At 35.8% G+C, this 24,361-nt stretch overlaps 1 protein-coding gene across 3 annotated transcripts in view; it reads right to left on the bottom strand.

Annotated features, from left to right (window-relative positions):
- TMPRSS3 (transmembrane serine protease 3) overlaps positions 1-24,361 on the bottom strand; it is an 87,195-nt gene that overhangs the window by 562 nt on the left and 62,272 nt on the right. For all 3 annotated transcript variants that reach the window (XM_027843598.1, XM_027843596.1, XM_027843597.1), the window contains 2 exons: positions 15,845-15,987; positions 12,805-12,957 (listed from right to left, as the gene is read on the bottom strand). In XM_027843598.1, coding sequence (XP_027699399.1) covers positions 12,805-12,957; positions 15,845-15,987 — 296 coding nt within the window. The remainder of the gene's footprint in view (positions 1-12,804; positions 12,958-15,844; positions 15,988-24,361) is intronic.

Here is a 24,361-nt window from a genome sequence, read left to right as displayed (position 1 = left end):
TTCAGAGCATGCAGGAGGGTGTCTATGGTGTAGTTTATAGAAATATATTGTTAATTCTTTTGTAAAACATTCCCCATCATCCCAGATATAACATATTAGCAGCTTGTTTGCAGTGAAATCAGAGACAGCAGATACATCTTTGCATATCTGATTTCTTCTGCATATGTGATTTCTTTGTATCTTGAAGAAGATAATGTGTAACTTCCATTAAATCCTTCTATATTTTCCTATTGGCTATAGAAATTCTTTCTTTAAGCCTTCCAGTAAGCCATATTGACTAACCGAATACTCAGCTCACTTGGAAATGTATTGACAACTAATTAATTTAGTCATTCCATTCCACAAACATTTATTAAACACAATGTACATGAGACTGTGATAGGTTCTAGGACTATACTGCTAAATACGACATTGATTCTGTTCTCACGAAACATACACTCTAATGGAGATCTGGCGGGAGACTCATATAACTAAAAGGTTATGATATAGCTAAATACTGATAACAATAGTATAAGGGGAACATAGGATGAACGTGAAGGAAAGATCCAAGCAAAGTTCTTTCTGAGAAATTTGAAGAGGGAGAAATAACTTTCACTGAAGGTTGGAAATGAGGAAAATATCAGAAAGTTACACCTGAGTTGGACTTTGAAGGAAAGGGCTTTGACAGGTAAAGATAGAGGGTGAGTTCATTTAAAGACAATGACAGAGAGAGACGAGCCAATATGGAAGAGGGATAGGAAGCAATTCAGTAAGCTCTTCTCCATAATCTCTTTTGAACAAATCCTAGAAAATGCACCAGACTAAATGTTAATGGGGAAATACAGAGAAAGTCACATTCTAGACTCCTTACTGGGCAGTAAGGTGGCACAGTGGATAGAGTGCTGAGCCTGGAGTCAGAAAGACCTGAGTTCAAATCTGACCTCAGACACTTACTAGATGTGACTCTGGGCAAGCCACTTAACCCTGTTTGCCTCAATCTCCTCATCTGTAAAATGAGCTGGAGAAGGAAATGGCAGACCACTTCAGCACCTTTGCCAAGAAAACCCCAAATGAGGTCATGAAGAGTTGGATATGACTGAAATTACTGAATGACAAGATTCTTCACTATAACTCCACCCCTTTCTTATGTCTAATCTGTTGCCAAGGCCTATCACCTTTATAAAAATCTCTTGAATATGGGCCCCTCTCTCCTCTAACACTGCCAAGGCCTTCATCATTTCATGCCTAGACAACTGCAACAGCCTGCTGGTGGGTATTTCTACTTCAAGCTTCTCCTTACTCCAATCTATCCTCTATTCAGCCACCAAAGTGATTTTCCTAAAGTGTAGGTCTGACTATACCATCCTTCTGCACATTAAACTCCAGTGGCTCCTTAACACCTACAAGATCAAGTATAAAATCCTCTATTTGGGGATCAAAACCTTACCTTGCCCTCTCTCAGCCTACTGGGTTCCTTGGCTTCCTTTTAAGTCTCAACTAAAATATCATCTACAGGAAGCCTTTCCTAATCCCTATTAATTCTAGTGCCTTCCCTCATTTAATTATTTCCTTTTTATCCTACATATAGCTTGTTTGCAAATATTTATTTGCTTGTTGGCTCCTCCGATAGACTGTGATCTCTTCGCGTGTAAGGACTGTCTTTTGTCTTTGTTTTTGTATACCCAGTGCTTAGCATAGTGCCTGGCACATAGTAGATGCTTAATAAATGTTTATTGACTGACTGGGCTCTGTGCAAGGGAAAGAGGAGTGTGGCAGCGGAGCAGAAGTAGATTGCATCAAACCTAGAGAACTATGCTAACTACACATCTTCTCTCTCATCATTCTGTTCTTTATAAAGAGAAGACAGCAAACTGAGTTAAGAAAAAGTATGAAAGAATAGAATGGAAGGAAGTATATAATTAATCATTCTAACTGAGAAAATATATAAGATGAACTCAATCACAATTAGATTAGATTAGGTTAGCTCTGGATTAGAAAGCAGAATCTGACAATATCTTGTTCATCAGAAACTTACCTAAAACATCTTCATGGAGAATTAAGATAAGGGACTGGAGCAAAATCTATAATAGTACAGCTGAATTTTAGAAAGGCAGTAGAAGAAATCATGATCTCAGACTAGGAAAAAGCTAGCATGTGCTCAATTAAAATAGACAAGATAGGAAAACTACATTTTTGCTGAAAGATTACCTAGACAATGAATTTGCATCTATGTCAAACACATATGTACCAAATGATACAGATTCTAAATATTTTACAGGAAAATTTAAATGGAGTAATATATCATGAAATTATAATAATGAGGGACCTTAATGTAATCCTTAAGACCTAGATAAGTTGAACCAATGAAAATAAATAAACAAGAAAGAAGTTAAGGCCCTGAATAGAAATTTGCAAAAGTTAGATGTATTATACTTCTGGAGATTAGTGAATGGCAAAAGAAAAGAATGTACATATCACTCAATTGTGCATGTTACTTTTACAAAAATGGACTCTACATTAGACAATTTACTGATACAGCAGACAGATTGTTGTACATGGATTCAGGAAGAATTGAGTTCAGACCTGACCTCAGACACTTACTGGCTGTGTAACCTTAAGCAAGTTACTTAAACTCTGTCTGCATCAGTTTCTTCATCTCATATTATGTGTATAATAATTGCACCTATCTCCCAGGGTTGTTGAAAGGAAAAAATTATATATTTGTAAAGTGCTTTGTAAGTGTAAAAGTGGCATATAAATTCTAGAGCTGTTATAAAATCCTCACAAACAAAGGAAGAAAGACAGAAATATAGAACACATCATTTATGGCCCAAAACACAATAAAAATACACTAAAGAAATGATGACAAATTAATTGGGGACTAAATAACTCATTCCTAAAGAATAGCTGGGTCAAAGAAAAAAAACTATACAAAGTTAATGACAACAATGAAACACCATGCCAGAATTTTTGAGATGTGCCTAAAATAATCTGTAGGGAAAATTTTATATCTCAACATTTTCTTCAATAAAAGAGAGAAAGAACAAATCAATGAATTGGGCATACAGCTAAAAGAATAAGAAACCAAGAGATCAAACCCTCATAATTAAGTGCCAAAATAGAAATCTTGAAAATCAAAGAGATTAATGAAATTGAAAGCAAATTACCTATTGAATTAATACATAAAAATAGGAACTGTTTTTAAATAATAAAATAGGTAAACCATTAGCTAATTTGATTTTTAAGGAGAAAGAGGAAAGCCAAATTAATAGTAACAAAAAGTGAAAAAGATTAATTCACAACCATTTAAAATATAAAGAAAATTATTTAAAAGAATTTTACCCAATTGTAAATCAATAAAACTGACTCCAAATAAAACATATGAATATTTGAAAAAATTCAAAGTTCTCAGATTAACAAAACAAGAAACAGAGAATTTAAATAACTCATTCTTGGGGGGGGGGGGATTGAACAGGCCATAAACAAGTTCCCAAGAGGAAACAAAATAAAATTCCAAAACAAGATGTATGCATGAGTAAATTCCAAAATAATTTTGGAGAATAATTCCAATTAGAAAAAAAGTTTAAAAAGGACTTCTAGGTTCAGATTCTTAAAATCTGGCCCACTTTCATTAATGATACAAATGCTTAGATTCCTTAAGAATCTGTTCAATATGACGGATGTTCTAATGAGCCTTGTCTTTGCCTGAAAGAAGGCTGGGGTCGAATTCTTTCCAGCAGGACCCACCTGTCATGATTTCAGGGTCCCAGCACCCCTAACCTCTAAACCTCAACATTTTGGTGGCCCATACAGGCAAGCTACCTAACCCCAAGTTCTTCTCCAGCCAAGACTGGAAGGTATGTAAGCCTCCCCTCCCTTTGTTGCCCTGCAGTTGGGGTTGCTCTCCAAGCACCAAAGCTTGGAGGTGCTTTTCAAGCAGACAGTTACGAGGCTGACTTGCACTAGGCTCTTGGGCTCTCAATCCACTGGTTTGGTTAGAGGCCATGGACTGAACAGACCTTCTGTAGCACAGAGGACAAGGACAGACACCCTATCCAGCAGCATAAGCCCAATTTTGTCAATTCTCTCAGTGATAGGGAATTGGGGAACTGCATATGCTTTTCAGTTCCCTGAGGCTTATTTACTCCTTCCCTCTTCATCCCTGGATCCTCCTTCATGGAGGCTATAGGGAAAAGTTAGAACAACTAAAAACATATTAGCAGATTCTGGAGGTTTTGTGATCAATCATTAAGGAGTTTTGAAACACCTCCTTACAACTCTGGTCACTCTCTTCTCCCACTCCCTTCCCTTGAGTCAAGAGGGTATCTGTTAGTCCCTCTCATAGGAGAAGGGAGTTTCACCCTCCCCCCACCTTTGAATTTGACCTCCCCCACCTAGTGAAAGGAAGCGGGGGAGGGGTAGCAACTACAGTGTGGACCCCGCTGGCAATGGCCTTGGGCCCTGAGGCAACCTTTGCCTGGAAGCATCACCCAGCTTCAGCACATCATGCTCAAGGTAAAGAAGCTGGCCTCTGAACTTGGGTAAGCATGCTCTTTTAAATTTGTAGTTTTAACTGTTAATGATGAGATGTTGATTCTCTGTGTAAAGTAATTTGGAAGTGCATTTAACAAAACTGAAGTCACCTGATTGGTAATGGGTTTGTTTTAAATTTGAAGTTGGTGAACTTTCTGTATCAGTTATGGCAAGCAACTTTTCATAATTTGGTTACCACTAACACAATTTGGCTAATGGTTATTATTTTAATGTGTAAACTTGCTGAAAAGCTTGTTTGGGTTTTGGCCTATTGAGAATTTACAAGTATATAGAAATAATCTCTAATGATTGGCTTTTTACAACAGGACAAATTTAAATTTGAGATGTAAATCCTGAAAAAGTTTTTCCTAAACTGTGATTAGTGAATAGTGATTGCTGTTTGAGGTAAAAGCTAATGGGATTTTCCTTTGAATTGCCTGATGGATTATAATAATCCATCAATAATCAATAATCCACCATCTGAGAGAAATCCCACAAGCCACTCAGAGAGAATGTGATACTGGTGGGAAGTCAGCATTGGGAAGAGCTGAAAGGACAATTTTAGCCTTAGTCTAAGATGGGATTCTCCTGGCTCAGTTTCCCCATCAAGTTCCTTTGAAAAGGAATGTTACCCACCTGGCTATTCTTGAGTCTGGCTAAGAGGTGGATTTTATACTGCATGGTTGGAAAACTGAATTATCTGAATCCAAACAGAGCTAAGGATGTTTTATCCTGTCATATTTGTGCCCTAAATCTAGTCCCTGCTTAATCTTTTTATAGCAAACTTCTATGATCAAAGCAAGTGGTCAGTAAAAGATCAATGCAAGTGTGTGAGATCTTGCTGTTTTGACCTGAATGTGTAGCCATTCAATACCCTCAAACAACAGAAATTAAATCAGAAACATCTTCAGTTTGGTTTGGGGAGGAGAATTTGAGTGATAATTGAAGTGAAAGTCAGCCTCTGGCAAATTCATTTGCATAACTATGGAACCAAAGAGTGGAAAACTTCTACCTGCAGAAGTATTCAGATAATCCTGCAGGTCAAATATAAATGATTTTAATGGGGCTCTTATACTTCTACTTCTCCCTATATCTGGGCCCTACAAGTCTTTTCTGTCAGATTCGTGTCTTCCAGACTATATGGCATTCACCTACGGTTGGTAGCAAACAGTGGGTGCCAGCCATTGTCTCCCCATTATCTCCCAGATGGAGTCTGTGCTCAGTTCCAGTCAACTCCTTTGGGACCCCCTCAAGGTACAGGGACAACTCTACTCCCTTTGCCAGCAGGAAGGAGTTTCAGAAGCCAAGACCTTTGTCCCTTGCCACAAAAGAATTCAGGTCCCATTTGTTTCAGGGGGAATAATGGGGATGGGATCTGAACCCCTAAAAGGAAAAAACCATGTCTTTGGGATCTGGACCCCAAAAAGGAAAAATCCTAGACTTTCCCACTTGGCCAAATCTCTGGCTTTCGCCTGAGGCAATAATCCTATCAGCTAGCCTTTCATTGTGGCTATGCCCAATCTCCCAATTCTGTTCTGTTACTTCTCAATTGCCCCTGGCCACTTCTCACCCTTAATACTATCTAGACTCCATTCTCCCTGGGCCACATGGTCCAGTTCCCTGGCTTTCTGTTCACCCCAGTGTACTGACTACTCCCATCCAGATCCTCCTTAGGCCCTTCCTCCAGTCACCCCAAACTACTTGGCTATTCCTGGATCCCTCCCACAGTCTTTCTGTATATAAAGTCCATCTTATCTCTCTATTAAGGTGTCCATATTCTTAAAATCTGGCCCACTTACATTAATGATACAAATGCTTAGATTCCTTAAGAGTCTGCCCAATATAACGGATGTTCTGATAAACTTTGTCTTTGGCTGAAAAAAAAGAGTTCTATCAAGTTCCTTTTTTGCTATAAATATGGTCTGGATACCTTATGCAAGGAATGTTTAACAGAGAAAGAAAACTATAAACCAATATACTAATGAATATTGTTGCAAAATTTTTTGATAAAATATTTTCAGAGGACTTCTAGACCATATCACAAATCTTAAACATGATGGCCACATTGGATTTATATCAGGAATGCAGAATTTGTTCAATCTAGGGAAACTATAAGCATAATTGATGATGTTAATAAGAAAAACAAGAAAAACAATGCAATTTAAGAGGTACAGAAACATCTTTTGACATGATAAAATACTCAATTCTGTTAAAAAACACTAGAAAGCAGAAGAATAAACAGAATTTTCCTTAGTATAATACATGGTATCTAGCTAAAACCAAAAGCCAGTATTTTTTTTATATTGGGAATAAACTAAAGCCTTTTCCAGTAAGATCAAGGATTAAGCAAGGAACTCATTATCAGTATTACTATTTGATATAGTGCTAGAAATGCTAGCTATAGTGATTAAATAAGAAAAAAGAATGGATAGAATAACCAAAGAGAAAACAAAGTTATTACTTTTTGCAGATGATAGGATAGTTGACTTGGAGAACCATTGAGTCAATAAGAAATTAATTGAAATAATTAATTGAAACAACTTTAGCAATATCATAGGATATAAAATAAACCCCCTGCAAATCACTAATATTTCTTTATATTAGCTGAAAGATATGTCAGGAAGAAATAGAAAAATTCCATTTAAAATAACTACAGAATGTATAAAATATTTGAGAGTCTACCTGCCAAGTCACTCATAAGAACTGTATAACTATAACTACAAGACACATTTTACACAAATAAAAACTGATGTAAATAATTGGAGGAATATTAAATGTTCATAGGTAGGCTGAGTCAATATAATAAAATTGTAGTACTTGTCGTTGACTTCTCCAGGGTCATACAGCTTGTAAATGTCTGAGGCCATATTTGGACTCAGGAAGATGAGTCTTCCTGACTCCAGGCCAGGTGCTTTATCCACTGTACCATGTAAATTAATTTAGTCAGTGATAAATCAATTGAACTACTTACGGAAAAAACAAAAACAAATCAAGAATTTCAAAAGAAAACAATTTTGAAAAGAAGGGGATGAAGCAACGCCAAAACTATACTACAAAGCAGTAATCATCAAAACAAGTTCAAAGTCAAGAAATAGGCTGGAAAAAAAGTGCAAACAAAAAAAACCCCTTTACAATAAAAAGCTACTATAGTTGCAAAAATCAAAACATAAACTCAGAAGATAACAACATGAAAACAGCTACAATCAAAGCCTCAAAGAAAAAAATGCTAATTTAAGAGGTACAGGAAAAGCTCAACAAGAATTTCTGGAAGAGTTAAAGAGACAAGAGTGATAAAGGAAAAATTATGGGAAAAAAGTGACAGTGATACAAGAAAATTGTGAAAAAAGAATCAACCACTTGGGAAAAGAAGCACACACACAAAAATACCAAATAAAAAAATACCTTAACAACAAAATTGGCCTACTAGTAGAAAAAAAAAAGAAACAAAAATTAACTGAAGAACAAAATTCCTTTTAAAAAAATAGAATTTCCAAAAATGGGAAAAAGGCACAAAACCTCACTTACAAAAATCATCCCTTAACAATTAAAATTAAGTGAATAGATGCTAATGATTACATGAAACTTCAAAAAACAATAAAATAAAGCCAAAAAAATAAAAAAGAAGAAAATGTAGAAATTTCTTGTCAGAAAACAATTGGTCAGAAGGTAGATTGAAAAGAGATTATTTAAAAATTATTGGACTACCTGAAAGCCATGATCAAAAAAAAGAGCCTAGACATCACATTTCAAGAAATTATCAAGGAAAACTGCCCTGATATCTTAGATCCAGAGGGTAAAATAGAAATTGAAAGAATCCACCAATCACCTCCTCAAAGAGATCACAAAATGAAAACTCCCAGGAATGTTATAGTCAAATTCCAGAGCTCCCACAGGAAGGGGAAAATATTGCAAGCATACAGATAGAAACCATTCAAACATTGTGGAGTTGCTGTCAGGATCACATAAGATTTAGTAGCTTCTATGTTAAAGGAGTGAAGGACTTGCAATATGATATTCTAGAAGGCAAAGAATTTAGGATTACAACCAAGAATGACCTACTCAACAAAACTGAGTGTAATCCTCCGGGGGAAAGTGGATATTTAATGAAACAGAGGGTTTTCAATTATTCCTGATGAAAAGATCAGATCTGAATGGAAAATTTGACACCCAAACATAAAACTCAAGAGAAGCATAAAAAGGTAAATATGAAAGAATAATCATAAGAGAATAAAGTTAAATTGTTTACATTCCTATTTGAGAAAATGATACATGTAATTCCTTAGAACTCTGTCATTATTAGGGCAGTTAGAAGGAATCTACATAGACAGAGGGCATGAGTGTGAGCCAATTTATGTTGGAATTTTTTTCAAATGAAAAGGTAAGAAAGAGAGATACACTAGGAAAAGGAAAAGGGGAGAGGTAGAATGGGGAAAATTTTCTCACACAAAGGAAGAGCTTTTACCATGGAGAAGAAAATGGGAGGAGAGCAATACAGGAACCTCACTCTTATAATTATTACCTCAAAGAGGAAAGAATACATAGACACACTTAGTTGGGTATAAAAATCTCTCTTACCCAATAGAGAAACAAGAGAGTAAAGTGATAAGAGAAAGAGCAGGGGATTATGATGAGAGAGACAGAGACAGAGAAAGACACAAAGAGAGACACAGAGAGAGGAAAATAGGTTGGAGGAAATACAAAGTTAATATTCTTAACTCTGAATGTGAATGGGATAAGCTCAACCATAAAACAGAAGCAGATAGCAGAAAGGATTAGAAACTAGCATTGAACAATCTCATGTTTACAAGAGACATACTTGAAACAGAAAGACACACACACACATACACACACGCCTAAAAATAAAGGGATGTTGCAGAATCTATTATGCTCAGCTCAAATAAAAAAGGCACCAGATAGCAGCAAAAACAGACCAAAATAAAAGAGATAATCAAAGAAACTACATTTTCCTAAAATGTACCATAGATAATGAAGTAATATTTAAAAAATTATAGCAAGTTTCTCTAATAAAAACCTCATTCCTCAACTATACGAGTACTGAGTCAAATTTATAAAAAATAAGAACCATTCTCCAATTGATAAATGCTCAAAGGATATAAGCAGGAAGTTTTCAAAAGAAGAAATTAAAGCTATCTATAGTCATATGAAAAATGTTCTAAGTTACTATTAATTAGAGAAGTGTGAATTTGAAAGAACTCTGAGGTTCCATCTCTCATATACAAGAAATGACAAATGCTGAAGAGGATGAGGGAAAATAGATACACTAATAAACTATTGATAGAGTTGTGAACTGGTTCATCCATTCTGGAGAACATTTTTGGAACTAGGCCCAAAGGGTGATAATAATGTGCAAACCCTGTGACCCAGCAATACCAATACTAGGTCTATACCCTAGAGAAATTAAAGAAAAATGAAAAAGATCTATATGCATAAAAAATATACATAGCAACTTCTTTTCTGGTGGCAAAGAATTGGAAATTGAGGGAATGCTCATCAATTAAGGAATGACTGAACAGGTTGTGTTATATGATTTTGATGGAGTATTATTGTGCTATAAGAAATGATAAGACAGATGGTTTCAGAAAAACATGACAACACCTACATGAACTGATACAAACTGAAATGAATGGAACCAAGAAATCATTGTACACAGTAACAGCAATATTGTAATGATCAACTGTGAAAGACTTAGCTGTTCTCAGCAATACAATGATCTAAGACAATTCCAAAGGATTCATGAGAAAATGCTATCCACCTTCAGAGAGAATTTATGAATTCTGAATGCAAATGTAGGTATGATTTCCTCACTTTTTTATTCTTCTTGCTTTTTTGCAATGTGGCAAATATTGAAATATGTTTTGCACAATGTCACATGTATTATTGATATATTGTTTGCCTTCTCAATAGGTGGGTGATGGATGAAAGGGTGAGAATTTGGAACTCAAAAAAATAATTAATTTTTCTAAAAAAAAAAAGAAAGATTTGAATCAAATGTATAGAAAAACTTGTTTATGATTATAGTCATTCAAATGTAGACTTATTAAGCTATATTGGGAGGTAGTTAGTTCCTCTTCACTGGAAATTTACAAGGAAAGATTAGATGACCACTTTTCAGGTATATGGAGAGAAGATTCTTGTTAAGGTATGTAATGGACTATTTGACTTCTAAGGTCCCTTTCAATTCTGAAATTCTGGGATTCTAAGATATAGTACATGCAGTTGGAAATATGAGCTTAAAGTTCTTGGAGTCTACACACATATATTTATTTGAGGATTCCTTGCATGTATTATCAAAGGTATTGGGAGTAAATAAGATCATGCAGGATAGAGAGTATAGAGAAATAAGGGTAGAGAACCATAGGCAAAATCTTTAAGGGGCAACTACATTTAAAGAGGAAGAGAATATTAGAAACTATCAAAAAGGAGGAGAATTGTCATAAAAGCCTAAAGCAAAAAAAATGAGGTTGTCTCATTGTCCTTAATAAATAAAGGGCATTGGACTTAGTGATAAAAAGGCAATTTGTGATCTTAAAGAGAACTGTTTCATTAAATGAAGGGAAATAGAAGCCATATTTCATGGGTTGAAGTGTAAATGGTGATGAAGCAGATGTAGTGAGTGAAGATTGCTCTTTCTAGAAGCTTGACAGTGAAAGAGGGAAAAGAGATAGAGGGAGTGGAAGAATTAAAAGAAGGCTTCCCTGTAGTTGTTATTGTTGTTTAAGGCTACACAAATCTGATTGTGTTTATATGCTGAGAAGTGTCCAGAAGAAAAGGTTAAACTGAAAATATCTGAGTGAGAGAAAGTGACTGAATGAACAATGTCACAACGTAGAATAAAGAGGTTTTCTCTCTCTGTGTGTGTGTGTGTGTGTGTGTGTGTGTAATTTTTAACATCAATGGAGAAAAACTCCCTGCTTTCCATACAAACTGAGATATTTGTTTCATTCTGCTGTGTGGACTATAGTATTCAATAGATAAGACCATTTTATTCAAGTACTTTTATTATTTTTTTAAGTATCATAGGCTCATAGATTTAAAAATAAATAAATCTAACCCCCTCATTTTACAGATGAAAATCCTGAAGCTGAGAAATTACATTATTTGACCCAGGTCATACAGATCAGAGCTAGGATTCAAACCCACATCCTCTGACCTCAAATCTAAAGTTTTTTGTATTGCACCATACTTCTGTCTGATTAAATAGCAACTTTATGAGACACACCCAACAATACTGATAGATTTTCTACAAGTTAATCTATAATGATTATGAGGAGTGCTATGACATTAGTTATCTGTCACTGCTTTGTACATACAAAGCATATCTGTGCACCAACCAGGCTCCCACCTATATTACAATTAACTAACCAAATGAAGCAAAGTTTTGGTTTAACTAGACTTCAAAGCATTTCATATTAGTCTTTTTTCCATATTAACTTTTGTGGAGTTGAATAATTTTGATGAATTTTTTATATCTTTCAAAAGAGTATCAAAATCAAGCTTAATTTTAATTCATGAATTATTTGACCATTTTTATACAAAATGGCAGCCCACAAAAGTTTTCAAATGAAATATCTTTTAATACTGCAATGTATAAGTTATATGTATTTCAGATCCATTGGGTACATGAAGATAACTTCCTCATGTAGCCTTTTATAAAAATTTAAAGGGAAAAGAAATAATTATGGGTGTTTTAATTCTTCATTTAATCATTTCCCTAAAGAGAATATTAAAATATTCTGCCACAATTTCAAGGGATGAAATCCCCAGTCATCAAGAGGCAGCATAGTATAGTAGAAAGAACAATGAATTTGGAATCAAAGAATGTGGGTTCTCTGTCATACCTGTGTGATATTGTGGAAGTCACTTCACCTTGCTAGACCTCAGTTTCCTTATCTGTAAAAACAAGGGAGGTTGTACTCTATAGCCCTTTATGTCCCTTCCAGATTTTAATCTATGATCCTATTACCTTATAAGCAGATAAATGTGTATCAAAGCAAATCAACAAATATTTGAGTGGATAAAATGCATGTATGTGTTGCTATCCAGGCTCTTACTCTACCTTATTCTAGTTATACACACCTCTCTAAACCCTAATCTTATCTAAAACAATGGCTCATCTTGTGAGACATCTGTCAGGTGAGGGAATAATCTTTAATTATTTTTTATAGGAACTGGTGGAGTCCCTTTAGTTTGAACCAGAGTTATCTGGATCTTGAAGTTAGCATAAGATTTCAACATAAATACAGGAAGTGGATTATAGAGTTGGATACCAACCTCCATCTGTTCATGTATCCAGTCCAGGAAAGAAGTGATACGAGTATAGACTCCTGGTTTATTTACATCAGCACAGCCAATTCCAAAGCTGGTAGCCCCCACCAACTTCCAGATCTTCATCTCTTCACAAACTAAAGGTCCTCCACTATCACCCTTAATGTGAAAACAAAATGAAATAACCATTGATCAACACAGGTACTGTGAAATTAGCCTCATATATTGGGTCACATTGTTGACTGAGCATAGGTAACCAAATAGCAATGGATGAACATTTCAAGCCTTAGAGGCAATCTCATGAATCTAAGTTTAAGGGCTCTGGATCCCCCTCAGTGGGCACCAGATGCAGTATTAAAGGTAGCCCTTACATCCATTACAGGACATCTTGTAGGAAGATATGACTACCAGTAGGATGATGAACCCAACCCATGGCCCAGAGAGCTCTGGGTTTGAGGGAATTAGACAGTGCAGAGCCAAAGTAAAAGTGAAATGGCTACTTAGTTTTCATACAAAGTGTTTCACACTTTTATGCTTTAAGTCTTATCTACTCAAGAGAGAATAATAGTTTGCTGCTACTGCTTATTTAAGTGTTTGTCAAAGTGTGTTTGTGTGTCTCTAAAGCATTTCTTTTGTATGGAAGAAATAAATAATTGTCCTCCACTTGACTTAAGTTGGACACTGAGTATCCCTCTTTTGGAGGAACCCTAGAGATGAGCCAACTACAAGATTTTTGTGATTCACCCCCATACTGAATGGGAGGATGTATGCCAGGAAAGAGCATAATCCTTCTCTTTTGAAGCCAAGTTTTTCCCAGCACTGAATCTAGTCCAGTGAGGTTAAAAGCTGAGAGGGGTTTCATTTTGAAGAAGGAGAGGGCAGGGACCCAAGCTCTCTGGCCCCAGAAATAATTATGTATATTGTTACAAATTAACACATTTATACCTAGAAACATAAAACAATGAGGCCTTTCCCACATGGTAAGATGTGTGTGTGTGAGAACTTTATTTTCCTACCAGTCTTATAGAATCTGAGTATGATATGTAGAAACCCAATGGTAAAAATTATTAACTCCCTCTATCATAGGCCTTTGATTATTATTTTGAGAGAATAATCCAAAGCTCCTAGCTCTGGCCAAAAAAAAAAATTAAGATGTAATTCCTTGGGAAAGATAATAACTACATTACATATCTACTATTCTGAATGCCTATATAATTTTAATTGTTTCCTACTTTCACCCCTGGAATCAGCTGAGAACCAAGTATCCTAATTATTCCAATTATAATTTCATTTATATGCCCACCTAGACACAAACAACTCCATAGCACCTGGGATCACAGAAAAACCTTCTACATGTCCTTTGTTAGCCTTCCTTGAATAAACTGGAAAGCATTCCAATTCCATGTTTTCATTTGCCCTCTACTACTTACTGAGCTCAAAGATACTAAAGCATAGAACTGTAAGTAGAGGTAATATACAGCAACTTATTTCTCACCAATCTTGGAACCTCCTCCAAAAAGAATAAGGAATTTTAACAACTAGTAGACATGGAACTTTTCTTCTACAAAAAGAGAAATTTGGGAAGTTATCTTGGTAGTTGCAACAGGAGTATGCTGGAGCCAATTTTATAATGGCTCTGAAGAGCTGATTGTTAAATTTCCAGAGTGAGTCTATATATACCTTGTAAAAGAGCAAATGCTAAAAATCAGGCTTGATTCATTTTTGGTTGATTTTCTAGATCAGGGGTCAACAAATTGTGGACCCAAGGGCAAGTCTGTCCCACCCCCTATTTTTGTCAACTTTCTGTATGACCTTTGAATTAAGAATAGTTTTTACATTTTTAAATAGAAAACCATTTTATTTAAAATTGTAAAAACTATTCTTAGCTTATGGGTCCTATAAAACAGCAATGACCCAGATTTGGAGAACCACAGAATCCCAGTCCCATCTCTAGCCAGAAGTAAGGAATAGCTTTTAATAAATTTCATTTGGGGTATGGAAATCTATCTTACCCTACAGGAAAATAGGGGAACAAGAGAGCAGGGAGATGATAGAAAGGAGGGCAGATTGGGGGAAGGGATCATCAGAAACAAACACTTCTGAGGAGGGACAGGGTCAAAAGAGGGAATAGAATAAATGGGAGGCAGGATAGAATGAAGGAAAATATACTTAATTTTTCACAACATGACTACTATGGAAGTGTTTTGCATGACTCCACATGTACAACCTCTATCAAGTTGCTTGCCCTTTCAATGAGAGTAGGTGGGGAGGGAGAAAGGGAGAAAATTTGGAACCCAAAGTTCTAAAAACACATGCTTAAAAAAAATTGTTTTCACATGCAACTGGGAAATAAGAAATATTGGAAATGGGGTATAGAAATCTATCCTGCCCTACAGGAAAATAGAAGGGGAAGGGGATAAGAGAAGGGGGGGGGTTGAGAGAGAAGGGAGGGCAGATTAAGGGAAGGGGTATACAGAATGCATGCTATCTTGGGGTGGGGGGAGGGATGAGATGGGGAGAAAATTTGGAACTCAAAATCTTGTGGAAGTGAATGTTGAAAACTAAAAATAAATTTTAAAAAATTCAAAATAAAATAAATTTCATTTGGACACCTGTCTTGAATGTGGGCTTTTTTTTTTCTTTTTCATTTATCTCCTATGGATTTTAATATACCACATAATAACTCATTTGGAGTGGTCTTCAGCACCAAATGTAGGAATTAAAATGGGTGACAGAAACTGATCGTCTCAGTTTAAAAATTTTTCAAACTAACACTGAAGACACTCATTCAAATTTCTGCAACAAATATCCCTAATTGAAATAGAAACCAAGAAAATCAAGTAAAATCATCTCAAATTTTTCTTTGGCCATTCTGGACCTTTCAATTATTCTTAAAACAAATAACTATAGGAAGTGTAAATAACCTAGAAATTCAACATAGTCTATTGTACATATATATTGTTGCTTAAATAAGCCCAGTCAAGCTTCATTTTACTGTCTTGGTATTTTAAGGTCCTATGAATAAGGTTTAGTGAAGACTCCTTACCTGACAGCTGTCCACACCACCCTTTAAGTAGCCTGCACAGAGCATTGAAGGAGCAATAATTCCACCATACACATCCTTACGATTGCAAATTTTGTTTGAAATTAAAGGAACTGCAGCATGGTTCAAAACTGGAGAGGCGTCTCCTGTTTCAAAAATACATTATGAGCATATGTCAGCAGAGACAAATTTCCCTTTCTCACAAGCTGAATTTAGTTGACTGGCTGTTCTGTTCAATAGGGGAGATTAAATATGATGTATACAACAGGGAAAAGGTCTGAGTAGGAAAACAATATATTTTAGACCAAAATAACATTGGGCAAGGAGAAAATCTTATGAACTAGTCAACTTCCATACAATCAATGTGGGCATATTTGGCTTTATGTGATAGAAATGCTTCACAAAAGTTTTTATTAACCAAGCTATACTTCTTATTAAAGGAAACTTTGATCAATATTTCAATAAAATGAAAAAGGAATCTGTAATTTATCTCTTTTTGTTGCAAATTCATATTTTTGTATAACACGTTTCCCTAAATCAAGAAAGCTCCAACATATAATGCAATATGCCATCTACTTCTACCCTAAAAAATAATAGTCACAATAATAATCATGAACACAAAAAGGGAGTGGTTCATATTGTTCTTTATGGGAGAATTTCTGAATCTGTACCTCCATTGTATTTGAAATTATCACCAACAATGCACATAGATGGAAAGAAAGGAAATTTTACACTGTCAAGGGAAATAAATTAATCCAAAGTTGTAGACAAGGTTATAAGCTTGCCAACAAATAGGCTTCTTGAGATCTCAAAAAAAAAAAAACCTGATTGTCCAGTTCCTTGGAAAGAATGGCTCATAAACCTATTTCATGACACTCTTAACAGATTAATCTGGGTCGGAAAAAATATTCACCTCTCCTACAAAAACATATTACAGATGATATGCAATGATATCTTCAAGAACATAATACTTTTAGTGATTAAGGCCTGGGACAGGGGGAAGTAGAGCTGGGTTAAGAGTAGCTAATGCTGTATTTACAACATACAGCATACAACATACAACATCCTATAAGAAAATTTAACACATAGAATGGACTATCATAGTACTAAGTCCATAGTAAGCTTTTGATAGCTGCTTACTGATTGATTGATGGATTGTATTGCATTGCATTTATCTGTGTGCTGCACAAGCAACAGTGTGGTCATTCTCAGGGCATTTAGGGACATAACCCTAACTGTCCTCAGAAAACTGAAACGGAGGAATAGAAAGAGCCTTTTCTTATGGGGGAGAAACATGATTTCTTCCTCTTGAGCTGAAAGGAGAAATCAAATACAGAATTTGTTAAAAATAGGATCCTAGGACCTAAAATTTTTCAGAAGAGAAATAGAATACACTTGAAAATGAAATTCTCTTGACACAAACAATTCTGAAGAAGAAAGGGGGAATTGTCTGAATTGATGAACACAGATGGACAAACATAGTAAATATATCAGATGCACAATCAAGGGAAATAGACACATCTCAAGCTCAGGAACCAAACTAATCACAAATTTTAGAAATATCAAAATAATGAATACTGAGGAAACATATATACTTCTATGACATATACATACTGGATACCAGTCTTTTGTTCTGATCCTGATATGTGTTAGATACATGTGAGGTCCAACTAGGACCTAGCCAAGTCTTTCTAGGACAAAATATTGACCATAAGCAGCCCACTGTTCTCTCTCCCCTCACCTCAGGAACATATGTTTTCCCCTTACAATCAAAAATATACAAGCTACTCAGACATACTTTACAAATTCACCAGCTATGAATACCCAAAACAAAAGTATATATCCAGGTTGGCATAATTTCTCTGGTTTCTTGTGGTTATATCTAATGTAATGAGTCATTTTAGATATTTCTGTGGGAATTTCATCACCCTTCAACCCATCTCACCCCCTTTGAAAAAACAGCCCAGATATGACCAGCTTGCATGAAAATGGAACTCATTAATAATATATATTTCTTAAAGTGGAGGAATACAAAGGATTAGCATGGTGCTGAAAGAATAATAATAGGAATTTTGAAGCTCAGAACAAACTGTGGTTAGCAATAAAGATTAAAAACCAAAAAAAAAAAAAAGGAGGCTGAGAATGACTTTATTATAAGCTATGAAAGGGGAAGGTCAAAGAAATTATAGGACCAAAACTTAGAATAGATAGCAGTAAGATAACAACTGATAGAGACATCAGAACTACTCCACTCTGAAGGATTGGTTAGTTGTTGTCCTTCATCCTCAAAGAGGACCAAAATGACATCACTACATTGGGGTCAAGGTACAGTATGTCCCATTATGACCGATCAGACCATTCTGAGTTTGGAAGGCTCTACCACAAGTTGGGCACAAATAGTCTGTATGAACATTTGGAGTGGATATGTCTCTAAAATTGTGTACCTTGTGTTTCTTCTGAGCTCCTGCGTTTATACTTCATTCACATAGCATGACACCTTCTTTGATGCTGAGTGATCCTGTACTAGTGTCTCCCATGTCTTCCAATCCCATATTTTTATATTATTTCTTTTGATCTCCATGTGAGCATTTGCCTCATATGAGTTCCCCATAACATGGTCTTTTAAGCAAACAAACATTTGTCATTCGGAAAATATGGCCAGCCCATTGGAGTTGCACTCTCTGCAATAAAGTGTCAAGTGTCTGCAGATGGATTTGAACTCAGGTCCTCCTGACTCCAAGGCTGGAGCTCTATCCACTGCACCACCTAGCTGCCCCTAGATATTATATTTTTAATGTCCTTAATCATTAATAATTAGAGAAATGAAAATTTTTAAAAGCTTAGATGTTTCACATCAATTAATCATTTAAGTGTCTACTATACGCAAAGCACTGTGTTAATCAGTGGAGATATAAAGACAAAAGATAGTCCCTGTTCAGATGGTTTCAGAAAAACCAAAAAGACTTACATAAACTGATGCAAAAGAAAGTGAACAGAACCAGGAGAATATTGCACACAGTAACAACAATATTGTATGGTGATCGACTGTGAATAATTTAGCTCTTCTCAGAAATACAATGATCCAAGACAATTCCAAAAGATGTCTGATGAAAAGTGCCATCCACATCCAGAAAAAGAACTGAGGGAATCTGAAAGCAGATCGAAGCATACTATTTTTCACTTTATTTTGGGGGGAGTTTTTTGGTGTCTATGTCTTCCTTCACAACATAGCTAATATGGAAGTATGCTTTGTAAGATTGCACATGTGTAACCTATATCAAACTGCTTAGCCATCTCAAGGAGGGGGGAGAGGAGAAGAGAGGGAAAGAATCTGGAATTCAAAATTTTAATAAGTAAATGTTTAAAATGTCTTCACATGTAATAGGGAAAAAATAAAATATCATTTAAAAAGCAACTTACCATCTAATGAGGGAGAGAACATGGAAATACTTAAATACAAATGACCTATAAACCAGATAAATTGGAAATAATCAACAGAAGAAAGGCACTAGAATTAAAGGGGACAAGGAAAGTCTTCCTCATTAAACTGTCAAAGTTGACAACAGGGAAAATAACAAATTCTAGAGGAGGTGTGCAAAAACACGCATATTAATGTAGTACTGATGTAGCTGTGAATTGGTATAACCATCCTGGGAATCAATCTGGAACTATTTCTTAAAAATTGCAAATCTGTGCAAATACCGGGTCCAGCAATAGTCCTATACTCAAAAAAGGTCAAAGGAAGAGGGAAAATGTCCTGTATGCATAAAAAATGTTTGTAGCAGGTCTTTTTATAGAAGTGAAAAACTAGAAACTAAGTAAGTGTCCATCAGTTGAGGAACAGCTAAGCCAATTATGGTATATAAATATAATGGAATAATATTGTGCTACAAAAAATGATGAAAAGTTATTTCAGAGAAACCTAGAAATACTTCTATGAATGAATAAATACAGGGTAAAGTTAGTAGAACTAGGGGAACAAATTATACTATAACATCAACACTCTAAAAAACACAATTTTGAAAGATATAAGAACTGTCATTGGGACAATGATTGACTATGTTCTCAGAGGACCAATGAAAGAAAGGGGAGGGACTAATATAATAGAGAATAAGAAACACACTTTTGGATGTAGCTAATAGGAAAATTTGTTTTGCTTGACTATGCATATTTGTTATTAAGGTTTTCTTCTTATTTTTCTTTTTATCATTGGCAAGGGAGTGTTGGAGGGAAAAAAATAAATGCTTGATAATTGAAAAAGCAAAATTTATTTTTTTTAAATTTGCTTTACATAATAATGTAATGTGTTATCCAAAAATTTAGTTAAAGTTAACAAATGAAAATATTAACTTTACAAGAGAAGACAGAAACACATCTTGAGAGGGAAATTGCATGTTTCTTCTCACACAAGGTGAAGTGGAAGACTGAAAATATATCTCAGTAATCAAAGACAAAAAACTTTTCACTAAGATATGTAAATGTTTATTGTGAACATGATTAGTTACATTTTCCTTTATGATGTAGACAAATGCTTCAATTCTCTACACACTTAGTGGATATATATGGCAGCTAGGGGTTTCAGTGGAAAGTACACTGGGCCTGGAGTCAGGAAGACTTGAATTCAAACCGGGCCTCAGACACTTGCTAGTTGTATGACCATGGGCAAGTCACTTAACCTCTGTTTACCAGTGGATTACCACTGGAGAAATGGCAAATCACTCCAGTGTCTTTGCCAAGAGACAGTACAGTCCACAGGGTCACAAAGAGTTGGGTATGACTAAATGACTGACCAACACAATGAATATTATATTTTAAAGGAAAAAATTTAATATATTTTTATAATGTACCTACATGGCAACCCAAGTATATGTCTGTAACAGAAATTCAGTATTTTAGTATGTGCACAAAGTCATGTAATAAATAACTTTGGTCAATTCTTTTTGTCACATCTATTATACAACCAAAAATTTAAAACCAAAAATAATTTCAGGGCCAAATGAGCAATATTATAAGTAGACTCACTTCTATACCACAGAAATAATTGATTCTGCCTCCGTGTATTTTGACTACAGTTTGGAGAATATAGTCACTCCCATTCCATGTCTATTAAAATAAAGGAAAAAGGCAGATTTACTAGGAATCTTGCCTGCCATTCTGGTTATAATAAAACCTCACTACTTTGACTGAAAAAAAAAAATAAAAGAAAATAAAGACAAAAACCTAATTTTAACGTGGGAAGAGCACAGCTACTTGCCTTAGATAAGTTCAAGTCATTATATATAGACATAATATATATCAGATATTTAGTTTGCTGAAAAAACTCATAAAAATTAAAAATGAAGAACTTCTGGGGCATTTGAACAACCTGGGGACTAAACATTCTTCTAGTCACCACTAAGTCTCATAAACCTCCAAAAAAATAGATGGGTAACAGTGATCTGGCCCCCACTTCCTGGAGACCATGTTTGTTACATTTTGCCCCTCCCCTAGACTTCCCCAACAGGGGTTGTGGTGCTTTGCCAAATGGCTCCAGCTCCCATGATGATATTCCCTCAATTGCAGGAGAGTCCATTTCACCTCAGTTCCATTTAGCCTTTTAACATTTTGATGACTTTTGACAAAAGAATATTTGCTTCTGAGGTGTAATAACAAATATACAAATATAAACCCCAAGATGTGGAACGTAATTTCTCACCACAACCTTATATTCTGGAGATTGTGGAAGGGAATTAGGTTCACACCTTATCTCAGTTCCTATGTAGCACAGTCCCAAGTTCAAAGTCCAAGGCCCTTGTAGGGTTCAAGTCCCAGGCACCTGGATTTCTTAGGACTTCCCTGCTGGACTGACTAGCTGTAATATCCAGCTTGGAATTCTTCCTCCTGGTCCTCCCTGCCTTAATTCTGAGTCTAGTGGGGATTACTACATGCACCTAGAACCGAAAAAGAACCTAAAACAACCCCCCAGTTCAACTCTTGGGTCCACATGGTCAAAAAGGGGGAAGAGGGAAAGGTATCCCTCCCCATCACCCAATCAGTTTGTTGTGCCTCTACTGTGAGTGAATGTAACTTTGACTCTTTCTGGATACCACTACTGGAAAGAGTGTATATGAAAGAAAGAAAGAAAGCAAGACTATCCCTGTTTGGCAGTGTTTCAAAGATACAATTTGCTCTGACTATGCAGCCAATCAAAGGAGGCTACTCCCCTCTCCCATGTACATATTAGTAGAACATATTAGTAGAACATATTAGTAGGATATGTTCTCCAAGAAGCGGGTCCCTCCATATTATTTGATCTGGGCATGCTCTAACACTCTGATGTAGGTGAATTATTAACCAGAAGTAGAACAATTAGAACTGAATCCACAGGATGCAAGTGAGAACATCAATAATGTAAATGCCTCATGTTTTCATGTGAGAGAATATTCATTTTTAAAGTGCTCAGCAGGGACCTCTTCTCTACTAGTCTGCAAATTAATTAATCTCAAGAAAGCATAAAACAAGAAATTCTAGGATGGTTCAAAGGAAAAAAATGGAATACATAAGAGAATAGAGTAGGAGGGAACAAGTGTTAGAATTTATATCTCTTAAAGCAGAACTTTGTTAAAAATTCAATTAGTACATTGGAAAAAAATCTATTCATAGTGGAAAATTGATTTAAAGACATGAAAGAAAGAGTAACTACAGAAGAGAGTGGAATCTATATGTGTGTATGTATGTGAGTGTATGTATATATATGCATATATATGCATACATATATATTCTAATAAACAAAAGAGTTCAAGGTACAAATCAAAATTATATATCCTGCAAACCTGAGGGTAGTCACTAAAGAAAACAAGCAAGGAGAATCAAGATGATAGTGTGGCAAGAAGTATAGCCCAACTTCCCTGTTACATGTCTTCACAAAGATCTATAATACACACCAGAACAAATCTTGATTGAGAAATTCAACAAAAAAAAGTCATAGACAGTCATTTTTCTAGACCAGGTCAGCACTGAGAGACAAATAGAGAAGTAGGCAGACACTGAGGCCTGGGTCTGACTAGGAATGGGGGGAGCCCCACTCAAATGCTCCAATGCCCAAGAATGAAAGAAGGTCAGAGCTGTATATAAGAACAGAAAACACTAAAGCAAGAAGAAGTCCTAGCAGTTCCCTGAACTAGTGCATTATGCAGAACAGGTGCCTTCCCTCATCTATATTTATCACCACCACTAAGTTGTGCTTCCCATAGCTAGGGCTGAAAATCTGCTCCTGAAGTGACAGAGATTAGTGATAGTAGTTGTGGTCTTGAGCCCTAGCTAAATACTGTATGAGAAACAAGTTCAGAGGCACACAGTAGTTGTGGGGCTCTGAACCTAGGAAGAGAAAAGGGGTTCATTTCTGGCCTTCATCCCAGGCTAAGGCCTGCAGTGGAACAACCAGGGTAAGACTATCAGAATAAAAGGGAGCCTATTATTCAATCATTCTGAAACTGCAGAGCCTTCCACTTAGTGAATAGAGGCTGACTCCAGCAGCAGTCTACTGAAACTTCCAAACTAAGACAAACCAACAGTAGTCTTATCCAGAACCAAACCTGGTTCAAGAACTCACAGAGCTCAGACGAAGAGGTTAGGGATCAGATGTTACCCAGGAGCACATTATTTTGGGAGCACTGAAAGCTTGTAGCTTCCCAGATTAAGCTGTCCCTGAGATCCCAGAATAACACAACACTCAATACCTTCAAGACAGCAGAAAGACCCAAGAAGACAAAAGCTCAAACCAGCCACTCCTTTGAGGAAAGTGTAGAACCCATCCCTAACATAAAGCCCAAGGTCAAGAAGTAGACTGGAAAAATGGAAAGCAAACAAAGAATCTCACCATAAAAAAGAGTCATTATGATGAAAAGTATGCTCAAAACACAAACCCAGAAGAGAATGACAAAAACACATTTACAAGAAAAGCCTCAAGGAAATATTAAGTGTTTATATGCCTAAAAAAGGATGATAATGCATTTATCCCCTTTGAACTCTGTCATCATCAGGGGTCTACTTAGCAGTCTAATTAGACAGAAGCCTTGAAAATGGTTCTGACATGTTTTAATGCTCTTAAAAGAAGAATGGAATGGGAGTATACTAGCAAAGGGGAATAAGAAGATAAATGGGGGAAATTATCTCATACAATTTGAGTGTACAAGTAGAACTCTATACAGGAGGAAGGGTTGGGGGAGAAGGTAACACTTGAAACTCACTCTCAGTTGGACTGATCAAAAGGGAGAAGAATACATGCACACACACACACACACATACACACACACACGTTGAGGTTAGAAGTAAATTTCATTTAACTGAGAAATAGGGGGGAAAGGGATTAAAAGAAAGCAGAGGAATAAGAGTGATAGTGGATCCAGGGATGAATAAGTCAGAAGCAAAACAAACTCCTAAAGAGGAGGAGCGAAATGAAAGAAAAGTGTAAGAGAATTAGGATGAAGGGAAATAAACAATCAACAATCATTACTGTGAATATGATTGGGATAAACCCAT

Source organism: Vombatus ursinus, unplaced genomic scaffold (genome assembly GCF_900497805.2).
Source record: "Vombatus ursinus unplaced genomic scaffold, bare-nosed wombat genome assembly UNPS02014924.1, whole genome shotgun sequence".
Classification (NCBI taxonomy): domain Eukaryota; kingdom Metazoa; phylum Chordata; class Mammalia; order Diprotodontia; family Vombatidae; genus Vombatus; species Vombatus ursinus.
This window is presented reverse-complemented; position numbering and strand designations above follow the sequence as displayed.